Source organism: Poromitra crassiceps (genome assembly GCF_964638095.1).
Source record: "Poromitra crassiceps genome assembly, chromosome: 6".
NCBI classification, from domain to species: domain Eukaryota; kingdom Metazoa; phylum Chordata; class Actinopteri; order Beryciformes; family Melamphaidae; genus Poromitra; species Poromitra crassiceps.
This window is the reverse complement of record NC_139627.1, coordinates 33135050-33148951: the sequence shown is the minus strand read 5'-3', so window position 1 is coordinate 33148951 and position 13902 is coordinate 33135050. Positions and strand designations below refer to the sequence as shown.

Genomic DNA, 13902 nt, shown 5'->3' with positions numbered 1-13902 from the left:
TTCCATGACCAAACATTTTGTAAAGTCTCGTGTATACATGAAAAAGTCAGTGAGTAAAAATATTCTATGTAATGTAACTACTAACAGATTACAATAATTGAAAAACTAACATGGTCATTTAGTGATATAATATGATTGTTTTAGTAAAGTGTATCACTCAATAGTCAATACAAAAAATAATGGCTTTTATAGAACCGAAAGCCTAGCTGCTTAGTCTGCAGATAAAACATAAAAGGCAAATTTAGACTCTTATTGGCATGACGTTACCGGCAACATATAAGCTGTCTGAATTTTGCATTGGGGCCAGTTCTATAGTGAGGCATGGAAAGCCTCACTGTACGCCATCATATCTGTGTCGTTTCACTTTTGACTGAAAAATGATGCCTCTAGATTAAAGAAAAGACACTATGTGATGTTGACTTTTATGTAAATGTGCGCATTCGTTTTCCTTATAGATCATGACTGCCCCGCAGCTAGCTACGTTAGCTTCACGTTACCTTGCATGTAATGTTAGCGTTAGTTGCTTTTGGAGACACAAACCCTGGACGTTTCATTTTGAGTAATGCATGAGGTTCTCTATGGTTTACGCCAGCTCTGGGAGTATGAAGTGCTTTAAATGTGGGGATTTTGCGCTGCCTGCTGAGGTACCACAACCAGCTAGCTAACGTTACGTTAGCCACCACAACAGCTAACGTTAACGCCAAACAAATCCGCTGCCTCCTCCCCACGTTTGTTTTAGCGTAACGCCAGCTCAGCCTAATCTCAGAAACCTTGCGGGACATGTATTGCAAATTGCAATAGTGGTTGTTGTGTTATCATTTGAAACTGTCAACAGCCACACTGGAGGCGGCCATGTTTCGCCAGCTGCTTGGGTTGGTTGCTGCCGGGGACGGGTGTGTCTGACGCGGTTTGACGCGTTTGACGTATCCATGTGATTCCCCCTCCCTTCCTGAGTGTGACTGAGCTGTCCCTTGAGAGGGAGAGCTGACAAGAGGAAACGTGAAGTGAGTCATGCCGGCGGCTTAAGTTATAAACAATGTGTGACAATTATACTCGAATGTTCGCGATATAGTCATTTCTACATCTCACGTGGCACAAGCCGCGATACATCGAGTATATTCGATATATCGCCCAGCCCTAGCGCACACACACACACACACACACACACACACACACACACACACACACGTGTTCCAAATTACACACATCACATAGATCATACACTCCAGTTCTGGGCTGCTCCCACAGGCAATGGAGGGTGGGAAAAGGCTGCCAGCTCAAAACATCTGCACACCTCCATGCGGTACCAACACATCGAGGTTAGTGTGGGTCGTTTCCCACCTCTGGATCTAACTCAATTGAGCTACATGTACAGTATACTGCACTAAGTGTACTTTTCATCCCTGGAAAAAACTGCCCCCTCACTGACCTCTCCATCACCATCGACAATACCATAGTTCTTCCTTCTCAATTTGTTAAAAACCTTGGTGTATTTATTGACAACCAGCTATCCAACTCACCCTCAATTACAGCCATCGCCCGCTCCTGCAGATTCTCTTTATACAACATCAGAAAAATCCGTAAGTTCCTCACCACTGAGGCAACACAACTCTTGGTCCAGGCTCTTGTCCTCCCCCGCCTGGACTATATTGTAATGTCCTCCTGGCGGGGTTACCCGCATCTGCCATCCAGCCCCTCCAATTCATTCAAAACTCTGCTGCCCGTCTGGTCTTCAACCTCCCTAAATTCTCCCATGTCACCCCTCTTTTCCGTCAACTTCACTGGCTCCCTGTCCTTGCACGCATCAGCACGATATCTCTGGCGGGAAACAACCAATTTCAAAAATTTCAACGGATTCGAAAACCTTAGGGGCGTGAGATTGAATATATATTCATATTCCCCACGGTAAAGCCGGCCTTTAAGGGTTAATGCTACTGTTACATTTTACTGCTACATTTGTTGTTTTTAACTTATCTTAATGTTTACATTTGACTGTTACCTATGTTTCTCTCTTTAATTTGTTCTTATCTGATATGTTCATAAATTGTAATTGTATATCTTGTAAGTCGCTTTGGATAAAAGCGTCTGCTAAATGCAATAAAGTAAAGTAAAGTAAAGTAAAGTAAGTGTGTCATTAGTTTCCCACCTCTGGATCTAACTCAATTGAGCTATACTGCACTAAGTGTGTCATTAGTTTCCCACCTCTGGATCTAACTCAATTGAGCTATACTGCACTAAGTGGGTTATTAGTTTCCTGGACGGTGTAGGACTCATTCAGCACGTGGTCTGTGGCAAAAGGATTACTCCATGTAACCAACCTCTCTTTGAAGGCTTTCTCGCCCATGTCGCGAGCTGCTCTCCGGACCTCGTCTGGCACCGCCTCCTTCTCGGCCTGGGACACCTGGAAGACCTTGTGTCCTGCGTCCAGACGGTAGGGACCCCCTTTGCCGCCCAGACCTGCCGTGTCTCTGCCACCTGCAGGGACACATGTGATGATTACGTATGTACAGTACACATCAGCTTTTCTGGAGCCCATTCCGATTACAGAACGCCGATTGATACCTTTTATCCTGATTTTCTATTGACTAAAAAAGTGAATGGTGACCTATAATGTGATCAGGCAGTTCAAACGGTGCTTAACTGATCGCCAATGACCTATTTAGAATGTTATTATGATCAGTGGCTATTTGATCGGTACATCCCTACTTACTTATTTTTCTAACCTCCAGGGAAAGCTGAATGAGCATTCATGCTGTTTTCCAGCAACGCCCTGCTTCACTTTCACACAGTTATAGCCATTCACACCTGAGAGCTGCCCTGTTCAGCCACAGGCTTCTACTGTTGGCCGCTGGGCAGCTCCAGTGGAACAGGTAGGGGTTCAGTCACTTGTTGTGTGCCAATTCCTTGTGAATAACAACAACAATTATAGCTGCTGCGCAGCAATGGGTCGTGGCCGGGCAAGTCTCAAGGCTTTGAGCCTTGAGCCTTGAAATCAGCTCAGAAGTGTCAAGTGTCAATACAAGAAGGAAGGTTGGCCATAATGACAATGAATCAGCACTTCCTGCCGCCCTTCAAAATAAAACAATTTAGAAGGTACAGGTACTGAATGCTGCTATAGCGCCCCCTAAAGGCGAAATGACACAATATTTATCCTATAGGCTCAGAGTACATCCTTCCACACCTGGACCAAGGTTGGTTAGGATCGCACGTTGTGTTCTAGTGTTATGGTGATTTTTGTGAAATTGGCCCCACCCACAGAAGTTTGGAAGTCGATTATATCGCAACGGTGTGCTTTTTTCAAATACCACGAAACAGTGTTGTGCAGGGCACTCATCACATGATGTGTGCTTTGGTTTGGTGAAGACTGGACAAAATTTCAAGGGGGAATCGCAAAAAAACTGTTTTGGACCAAATTCAAAATGGCGGAAAATCTAGTCAGACGGAAATGGGCGTGGCCTAGATGAGTAGATGCGGAAGGACCCAAGGAATCCAGGGAAAAAAGAAGTTTGATGATAGACCATATGGTTCAGAAGTTATGGACCAGAATGTAAAGAGGGCTGTTATAGCTCCACCATCTGCTCAATTTGTGTAATTCTTTCGTGTAGAATAAAAGGCCCCTCTGTGCACCTCCCTACCAAGTTTCGTAGCTGTAGCTGTTATGGTTTCTGAATTACAGCTAATTTACTGCAAGATTTTTCGAAACCCCATGCAAGTCAATGGGGAAAAAAAATATTATGACATCACAATTGCTCGAGTGACATCAGTGATGGCATCACAATTGCTTGACTGACTGATGACATCACAAATACAACCTAATTGCCAAAGGTAATTAAGGTAATTAGGCTATACACGGGGCCAGAATTCAACGTTTTGATGCACTGTGGGCTCAATTTTTGACCGATCGAAAATCTGGTTTGATACTTTTGTGTAGAACGGTCTAACGATGCAGATACTGAAGTTTGGTGTCGTTTGAAGAAAAAATGTGGGAGGAGTAGGGTTTAATTCGTTTTTGCAGTTTTGCAGTCTTTAGACTTCATAATTGTACAAAAGTTTCCCCTCATTTAGGCGCACATTTCGGTGAAAGTTGCAAAGCCGTAGCACGTACGCCTGATTTTTTATGAATTTTTTAAGTTTTAAACTTTAGACGGTCGCTGTTGTGCCACCGTTAGGACTATTGGCCCCAAATTTGTGTCAAAGACGTTTGGCATGGGACTGCACCTTTGTGCAAAGTTTGGTTAGTTTTCATTCATGGGAAGTCGAACTTCCCGGGAGGATGAAGAATAATGGCAAATACAAGAAGTGGCCTGGCCGCTTCGCTGGCCCGGCCACTAATAATAATAATAATAATTTCATGATTTCGGTAGACAAGAAAACTGTATTTTTACATACAAACCGTACCTTGTGCACCTTTAAAGCACCAATATGTTGCTTTTGTTTACCACGATATAACACCTTTTAAATCATTTTGATGGTACACTACTGAATATGGAGAATGGTGCCGATATCATTCCCACTGTGTGCTCCGGTCGCCTGTTACTGTACCATTTCACATTAATGCTCTAACTCTAAAGCCGCCTTCACATGAGAAGCGTTCTGCACTTTTCTCAACGCGAGGTAGAGTGGAGCGCAAACCTGCAGGAAAAGAGGCGAGCAGCGACAGCGCGAGCTGTTATTATTATTAATAATACAATATTAATAATTGTTCTTGTTTTTAAAATAAAAATGCTGATATGCAGATCTCTATAAGGCTGTTTTGCTCTATATTCAATACCATCCACACACCTGTGCCCCCGGCCCACTGATTTCCCCCAACATGAGGATCGTTGTTGGCGTCGATCTTGCCATGTTTTGGGGCGCTGACATCTTCACCACTGTCCCTCTGGACGGTAATCTGAAAGGAGAGGAAAGAGAGAGACACTATCTGGATTAGTTTCAACCATTCAACAAATACACTGATGAATACACATACAATCACCAAGCACCAGCCAGGAAAAGACACGTTTAAAGTTTAGTTTAAAGATGACAGACTAGAAGGCTGTTTCCATATTCTTCAGAGGCTGTTGAGCTGCCTGTCACACTGATTGTTTACTGTATGCGTGAATCAACATCCAACATCCTGTTAAACCTGCTAAGCTATTGTATCATATTGTACTGTAACAGTAAATATTTTTCCCAAGAAAGGTTTTAAGAAAATCAGAGAATCAGAGAACTTGGGACCCTAATCAGAGCTGTTTTGGGATGGACTTGTTCCTGTCCCTTGCCCACACAACTCCTCTCTGTCATCTCCTGATGTGTTCTATCACACTCTGCTAGCACACTCTGCTAGCACACTCTCTGCTAGCACACTCTCTGCTCTGTTCCACTGAAAGAAGGAATAGAATGGACTCTCTATCTCCACGCTCTGTGGTTTCAGCTGGATGGACACAATAGGCTCTGTCTTTCTCAGCCGGAGAGAGAGAGAAAGAGTGAGTGTGTGAGAGTGAGTGAGTGAGTGAGTGAGTGAGAGAGTGAGTGTGTGTGTGTGTGTGTGTGTGTGTGTGTGTGTGTGTGTGAGAGTGAGTGAGTGAGTGAGTGAGTGAGAGAGTGAGTGTGTGAGAGTGAGTGAGTGAGTGAGTGAGTGTGTGTGTGTGTGTGTGTGAGAGTGAGTGAGTGAGTGAGTGTGTGTGTGTGTGTGTGTGTGTGTGTGAGAGTGAGTGAGTGAGTGAGTGAGTGTGTGAGAGTGAGTGAGTGAGTGAGTGAGTGTGTGTGTGTGTGTGTGTGAGAGTGAGTGAGTGAGTGAGTGTGTGTGTGTGTGTGTGTGAGAGTGAGTGAGTGAGAGAGTGAGAGAGTGAGTGAGTGTGTGAGAGTGAGAGAGTGAGTGAGTGAGTGTGTGTGTGTGTGTGTGTGAGAGAGAAAGAGGGGGAGAGGATAGAGGGGAAGAGGCTAAGGCCTTGGGTTTTCAGCTCCATCTCAATAGCACCCTCTGAGCCAAAATCAGCATGCTGGCTCTCACATGGAGGCAGGGCGGCCGGCCAGTCTGGCAGGCATGAAGGAGTGAGAGAGACAGAGTGCGGTTCAGTGGGGAGAGTAAGAATATTCCCTGCAGTTAAGTTACATTCTTACAAACTGTCGGCATTTAAATGGTATCTGTGGGGGGCGAGGTTTTGTTCTTTGTGCACGACTGTGTTACTTATTATCTGAAGTGTTGTTGCTTTCTTTCTCTCGCTGTGTCACCGTCTGAGCGGTTGGACAAACTTATCTAGACGGACCAGAAGCCTGACCTAGTGGGACCCCTCCTCTCTCTGTCCACACACCTCCCGCACACACACAGACACGTGCGCACGTGCACGCACACACACGGGAGAGACTAGCCCTACAATCATGGTTAAGGTTAAGGTTAGGGTTTGGTTAAATAAGAACATTTGAAATTGTGGTTGGAGGGGGTTAGGCGTTTACCTTGCATGCTGAGGACCGGGGTTCGATTCCCAGGTAAATCACATCTACATTTTTGACAAAGGTGCTCTTATTTGAAAATGTTGAATTACGTCCCAAAGATTGGTTACAGTTTAGGCTAGTAATACAATGTAAGTTACTTTACTTGCCTAACCATACCTTTAACAACCAACATCCTTAAAACAAAAAGAAAAATTTAATGAAATATGTTTGAAGAGTTTCATTGCATTTCTCTGTTCCCCACTCATCCCAACGGGAGCTTGGCCTTCTTCCCACTCCTCTCCAGCCCGGACCTCGAGGGGGATGGTGAGTCCCAGGTCCAGGCTTCGACAACTTGTTGACTGGGCCACCCGGGTCGGGCTAGCTTCAGACCCCGATGTAATTGTGGAGGACATTGGAACTGGATGCTGGGGGAGAAGAGGATATTGCCTCCTCCGCCGGACTCATTTCTGATGATGATGTAGATGGATATGACGATGATGCTGTAGATATGACAATGATAGATGGATATGATGATAACTTCGACACTAACCCCCTGGTAAACCCTGGTGCCATGTCCGACTCAGCTTCCATGGTGGTGGCTACACACCAGCGGTGGTATGTTTGACAGCTGACCGCTTGACACGGCCAGGGTGATGAGGAAGCAGTTGATCCCGTTGTTCCCAAAGTTGCTGGAAAATCTATGACAATTGAGTCAACAAAATGATAAAAACTGCTATGAAGATCATAGGGCAGAGGGACTTCCCCCCCCTCCAGACCATTTTCGATAAGAAAGCAGTGAATCTGGCTCTTAAAATTTTGGACGACCCCACCCACATTCTACATCTTGACTATGAGCTACTACCTTCCGGAAGGCGCTTCAGAGCCTGTAGCTTTAAGAGTAACCGCTACAAGCGCTCCTTCCTCCCAACATCTATAGCCTTATTAAATAAACTGCCTGTCCTCCCACTAGGGGGCAGAGCTCTGTCCTCTGTGAGGTCAGAGCCCGGCTACTTAGGAACCCTCCATTAAGAGCCTGACGACCCAGGAAACCTCTGGAGTAACGTTTCCGGGTTGCGGGAGGACAGAGCTCGGTGATTCCGGAACCCTCCTTTAAAGAGCCGGATGATCCGAGAAATCTCTGTTGGTGTTTGGTGTGGCATACATGGTAGCTCACTTTGAGCTCGGCTGTCCCTGCAGCCTGTCTGGTCATGTGATATTTATCTTGCCTTAGTTAGTTTTATATTCATTTTATTTCATTTTATTATTTTATCTTTTTATTTTTTTACCTCTTACAGTCAGTGGTTTTAATGTTTTTAGTTTAACACATTGAGTGCCAGCCATTTTTTCATCCTGTAGGTAAGTTGTGCCAGGGTTTTTTTTGAGGATTCTGGCTCATTTTACAAGAGCCGAGGATTATTTTCTGTTAAGAATTCATGAACACCAATCATCTAAAAATAACTAATAGAATGTGTGCTTTCTCTGTCTAAAAGAGTTAGTTTGCAGAGTTAGTAGTTATGTAGATATTAGCCGTTGAGTACAGCATGGTTTCAGAGATTTTCAGAGAGTTTGGAGATAAATGGATTTTTAGAACCACCTCACGTGCCTGTGATTATGGGTGCCCTTGTCTCCCACTCTTGCCCTTGTCTCTCTCTCTCTCTCTCTCTCTCTCTCTCTCTCTCTCTCTCTCTCCTCTCTCTCTCTCTCTCTCTTCTCAGAGGAGAGAGAGAGAGGGAGAGAGCGAGAGGGAGAGTTGCTTCAACTCCTCCCTCCGTGGGCGTTCTTCTTGGCTGCAGCGGCCGTCACAAGCTTGTCACCAGTCTGACAGTGCTTTGCTGCTGTCCTGTGCCTGTGGCTGCGCGGCCGCTGTTTGAGGAAGTCGGGATGGACTCGCTCGCTTTTTGGAGTTTTGGTTGAGAGAAGCTCTTGCGATTCTGGTCATATTTATGCTGCGTGTTTCAAAGTGTGTTCCACCTGTAATATATTATGTAAATTTGCAATCCCGCATCGCCAGCAATCAGCGCGAAAACGAAAGCGTTTTCCCCCATCCATTTTCATGAGAATGGCTGGGGTGAGAATGGCGTGACAAGTTAAAAAAATGCTTGCCTTCCTCTAGTCAGGAGAGCACTGTCGCCACTTAGTGGTCGGTAAAATAGATTATACACATTCTCTTGCTCCAATAGTGATCTCGAAGATGTAAAAGTTGTTGATTGATGTCCCACCGTCAAAAAAAAAAAATGTTTATGTAAGACGAGATATCTCGGCTCTGGCACTCAAGCGTTGGATTATGTAAGACGAGATATCTCGGCTATGGCACTTAACGTGTTAAGGAACCATGGTTTTATGATGGTATTGGTTTGAAATGCGGTTTTGGAATTGTGCAATACTTGAAGTGCAATATTGAATACTGAAGTGCAATATGTGGTTAGGTAGAGTTGTTAACTCGTAGCCCAGGCTGCATCATGTCTGACTATGTTGTCCTCTTGTTTACGCGCTGTTTGTCTTCAGATGTACTGTACTGTCTGTTACGTTTGTCATGCCCTATTGCTGCTGTACAATGCCTAAGACAAATTTCCCTTTGGGACAATAAAGTTAAACTCAACTCAACTCAGACCACCCCCTCAGCGGCAGTACAGTTGAGGGGGTTGAGTGTCTTACTTAAGGACATCTCAGTACAGTTGAGGGGGTTGAGTGTCTTACTTAAGGACATCTCAGTACAGTTGAGGGGGTTGAGTGTCTTACTTAAGGACATCTCAGTACAGTTGAGGGGGTTGAGTGTCTTGCTTAAGGACATCTCAGTACAGTTGAGGGGGTTGAGTGTCTTGCTTAAGGACATCTCAGTACAGTTGAGGGGGTTGAGTGTCTTGCTTAAGGACATCTCAGTACAGTTGAGGGGGTTGAGTGTCTTGCTTAAGGACATCTCAGTACAGTTGAGGGGGTTGAGTGTCTTGCTTAAGGACATCTCAGTACAGTTGAGGGGGTTGAGTGTCTTGCTTAAGGACATCTCAGTACAGTTGAGGGGGTTGAGTGTCTTGCTTAAGGACATCTCAGTACAGTTGAGGGGGTTGAGTGTCTTGCTTAAGGACATCTCAGTACAGTTGAGGGGGTTGAGTGTCTTGCTTAAGGACATCTCAGTACAGTTGGGGGTTGAGTGTTTTCCTTTAGGATATCTCAGTACAGTTGAGGGGGTTGAGTGTCTTCCTTAAAGGACGACTTTCCCGTGGGGAATATGAATATATATTAAATCTCACGCCCCCAAGGTTTTCGAATCCGTTGAAATTTTTGAAATTGGTTGTTCAAAAAACCAAAAAAAAAATTAAAAAAAAGTTTTTTTTTTTTTTTTTTATAAAAAAAAAAAAAGCTACATGTTACTTATTCCTTCTCAAACTACTTCCTACATGGTGCTAGTCTATCAAAATATCTTGGCTGTCATTGATTGTGTTGCATAGTTTCTGTAGCCTACTGTTGACAAATTGTGATATTGTAAGTCGCTTTGGACAAAACAAAAGCGTCTGCTAAATGACGTAATGTAAATGTAATGTAAAAAAAAAATTATATATATTTTTTTGCAAAATCTTCATAGTTCAACGAAAATAGTTTATGCTTTAAATCTAAAATGGTTCATGGATTACATTCTAATAACAAACCTATCAAATTAAAAGTTGAGCACGTTACTGTGGAAACAATTAAGCTTAGCCCAAAATCACAAATCAGAATGAGGGGGTCCCCGGTATATTTTCTATCTTGTAAGGGGTCCTTGGCTGAAAAACATTTGAGAACCTCTGCTTTAAGGACATCTCAGTACAGTTGGGGGGGTTGAGTGTTTTCCTTTAGGACATCTCAGTACAGTTGAGGGGGTTGAGTGTCTTGCTTAAAGTGTAACTTACCCCCAAAACACTTTTTTTCAGCTTTTAACCAATATGGCTTTTGGGGTGGTATGTGAAGGATTCTGGTCAAAATCTCCACATTTGAGACCAATCTGTTACAATTTTACAAACTCCTATCATTTCAGCAGCATAAGTGCCCTCTATGGGTTCAAACCTGCTTTTTTTTGTGCCCTCAAATGAATGGCCGATTTGGTACATCGTTACGTCACGGTGGTATTTGCGCGTGCCCCACTCATATGAATTTTTTTTTTCTTCCCGTATGTGATTATTACTGTAGTTCACGCGGCGCGAGCCCTTTAAGAGCAATGCATCATGTGTAATCGCCTACTGTGGCTAATGTTAGCGGCTAGCTAGTTATGTTACATGGCAGTAAAACGCCACTGAATGACCAAATTGATATAACTTTTAACCATTTCGAGGAACACTGTTTCCATACGGATCACCAGCGTTAGTTTGTTGTTTATAACGTGGCTGGCTATATTTCTAACGTTCTATCTATCTATCTATCTCTGATACACTGAAAATACTGGGAGGCGGGCCATAGCGACTCTGGGCACTGGCGTTGGCGTTAGCCAATCCTGGCGTGTTCCACCCCCAAATCGATTGTGTTCTGGCGCAAAGCGTCAAAAAGTGGGTTTTCCAGGACGAAACAGGCTTGAGCCAACTACGTTATCTTTGGAACAGCGCAGTAAATACAATATTCCTGGAATGCGAGTTTAACTAAACAGTTACATGTCCTCTGCATTCTACATCAAATGAAGACATTACCGTTTGTTTTATTTGGTATGTTACATACTTATTGGCCAAGTTATGTTAGTTTATGATCTAGGAATTCTGCCAGGGTAAAGAAGGGAGTATAGGTGGCCATCTTTCCTGCAGAGTTTTCAAATCAAGTAGAATACCGTTTTGCAAGAAATCTGGGGGGGTCAGTCCCCCTTTAAGGACATCTCAGTGAATTGTTATTGAGGCAGTGGAACACATTGCTCATTCACTTTCCCAGCTGGGGTGGACATCAGACTCGGGTCGCAGCTGGCTCCTCTAACCTCTATAGGCTACCACTCTATCTCGCTCCCTCTAGCTATGTCAAACACAGACACACACAAATACAGATGCACCAACATTACATCACCCAAAGTCCAGCTGTGTCTGCTGTTGTCATTATAAATCTACATAATGAAATCTTTATTGACAGTTCCTTGTAGGACAGTAACAGTAGTGAGGGGGGTGGGGGGTGATCCATACAGAGGCCATTTACAATGACAAACATCCCCACTGGCACATGCAGCTGCAAAGCCACAGGGCATCTGTGTATCAATGCAGGTCTGGATTGTCCTAATGTCTGCCGTAACCAGAGAGAGCTACGTGCCATAGTCCTGTGGTGATGTAAAGGGTCGGAGGTGAGTCACTTGCGTCACCACGGCCACTTTTAGGAGCTCACCTCTGACCTCTGACACATGAGCGCTCTCCGATTCCACCCACACCGACACTATGACACTATGTGTCTGTCTGTGTGTGTGAGTCATACAGCACATTCAGCAAAAAATATATAAAAAAAGGCAGCAAAAGAGCTTGGCTGTCCCAATAGAGAGGTGGGTGTAATGTGTCTGATGCAAGGGAATGCCACTTCAAAGGCTTGGCTGTGGCCAGACCTCGCCGAGCGTGTTTAGAAATGTGATTACGATCGTCTAATCTCATCTATAAACACACACACACACACACACACACACACACACACACACACACACACACACACACACACACACACACACACACACACACACACACACACACACACACTCCATTTCCCTATCAAACATCACCTGCATCAGGGCTGTTTCTGTGCTGCTCTCCATGGCTCTTGCGTCATTGTGTCTGGGTGAAATCTGTCCATCAGAGCCGCTGGGGTTCCAGTTTCCGGCCTATTCTGGAAAGCACTCAAGTCGACACACTGTATAAGGGTAAAACTATCGTCGATGACAGCATAGAGTGTGAATGTGTCTTCACTCTGGCTCAGCAACAACCGGTAAAACCAGTGACTAACGCATTGGATTTGGGCTCAGAAAAAACGACGAGTGATGCTTTACAACATGTGTCCATTTTGGGCTCTGAGTGGCTGGAAGAAGCTGGCACACTGGGTTCAGGTTCCTACTGCGGCTGCCAGAAACCTATGAGTCAGTTGGGCACCACAGCTACAGTGTGTGTGTGTGTGTGTGTGTGTGTGTGTGTGTGTGGGGTCATCAGCTACCAGTCTGTCTGCTCACATTACCCTGGGCCCAGTGGAGAGTCACGGTGTCCCAGCATGGGTCCTGACAGCAGGATATCAGTTTGACTAAGTACATGAACACTATCGCAGGGGAGACAAGTCACATTCCAGTTTAACCTAGCATCTGTCATTCCACCTCAAATCTCTGTCTTGAGTGTGCTTAGTTTAAATGTCCCAATTCGTGCAGCTGTAACCTCTTAAAAACGTGTGTCTCTGGTCCATAAAACATGATTCTGGATTAATTTGTCGAAAATATAGCAACCCTGTTCGTTCTGACGGAGTTGTCACTTCCTCATCTCGTCGCTTCCCAAGAATGGTCTGTTTCTATAATATATTCAGAACTAACAGTTCCCATTGGCCGCTGAGGGAGAGCTCCCAGCGGCCAATCAGATTAGCATACGTGGTCCAGCACGCTAGGTTGTGTCCACAACTAACGTTAGCAACGAGCTATCACTAACTTAATGGTTGCTACGCTAAAGAGGACATCTCAAAATGCCTAGACTTACCGAATGCACCTCCGCAGTTGCTGGATCACGTACAGTTGGCGTCGCTCCAGCTAGAAGTGTTAATTTTGTGGCTATAGACAAAATGGTGCAGGTAGCTTGTGTGAGAGAGACCGCGCGCAGTATGCTTAAGGACCCGAGTGACATCACATTAACCCGTCTGGGGGAACAGAGTGTAAGGGGCGTGGCTTGAAGGAGACTGCAGGGGGAAGCTGGATAGGGACAAATCCAACTCTGGCAGTTCTGAGGTTGTGACCACTCATTACAGGGAGGGATGACAGAAGTATATATGCATTTACAAGTAAAAACAGCTTTTGCACGAAATGGGACCTTTAAAGTGTGCAACTATCAAAATGCATATTCATTGTTGGTGTGTGCGCAGATTATAGACCGTATAAAAAATATGGACAGTCACCGTGACGTCACCCATTGGTTTTTGGACTCCCATTTTGAAGCCTAGAGTATGGGAGTGTGGCCGTCGCCATCTTGGGGTCCTTGCCCAGCTTGCACGAGACGGCACAAGACCAGGGGTTTCCCAGAGCTGCAGCTCCACCTGCTATTGGTCCGTGGTCCCAAAACATAGGCTTTTCTATCATCTATTTTACTCTAAACGGGTGAGTTATATAAAAATTCCCCCCCATACAGGTGAAAGGTGAAATTATATATATATATATATATATATATATATATATACCCTATATATATATATATATATATATATATATATATATATATATATATATTACCAGACTGTAAACATGTTAATCCTGTTGTAAAGTTGAGGATTTTAACACGGGTAACAGGTAACGTCTCCCTTTTGGAGCCAGCCTCAAGTGGC

At 44.4% G+C, this 13902-nt stretch overlaps 1 protein-coding gene across 1 annotated transcript in view; it reads right to left on the bottom strand.

Moving 5' to 3' along the window:
* Positions 1-13902, bottom strand: part of vwa8 (von Willebrand factor A domain containing 8) — a gene marked incomplete at its 5' end in the record, with an annotated part of 146174 nt that overhangs the window by 44446 nt on the left and 87826 nt on the right. Inside the window, 2 exons of the mRNA XM_083639135.1 lie at positions 2319-2475; positions 4783-4891. Coding sequence (XP_083495261.1) covers positions 2319-2475; positions 4783-4891 — 266 coding nt within the window. The remainder of the gene's footprint in view (positions 1-2318; positions 2476-4782; positions 4892-13902) is intronic.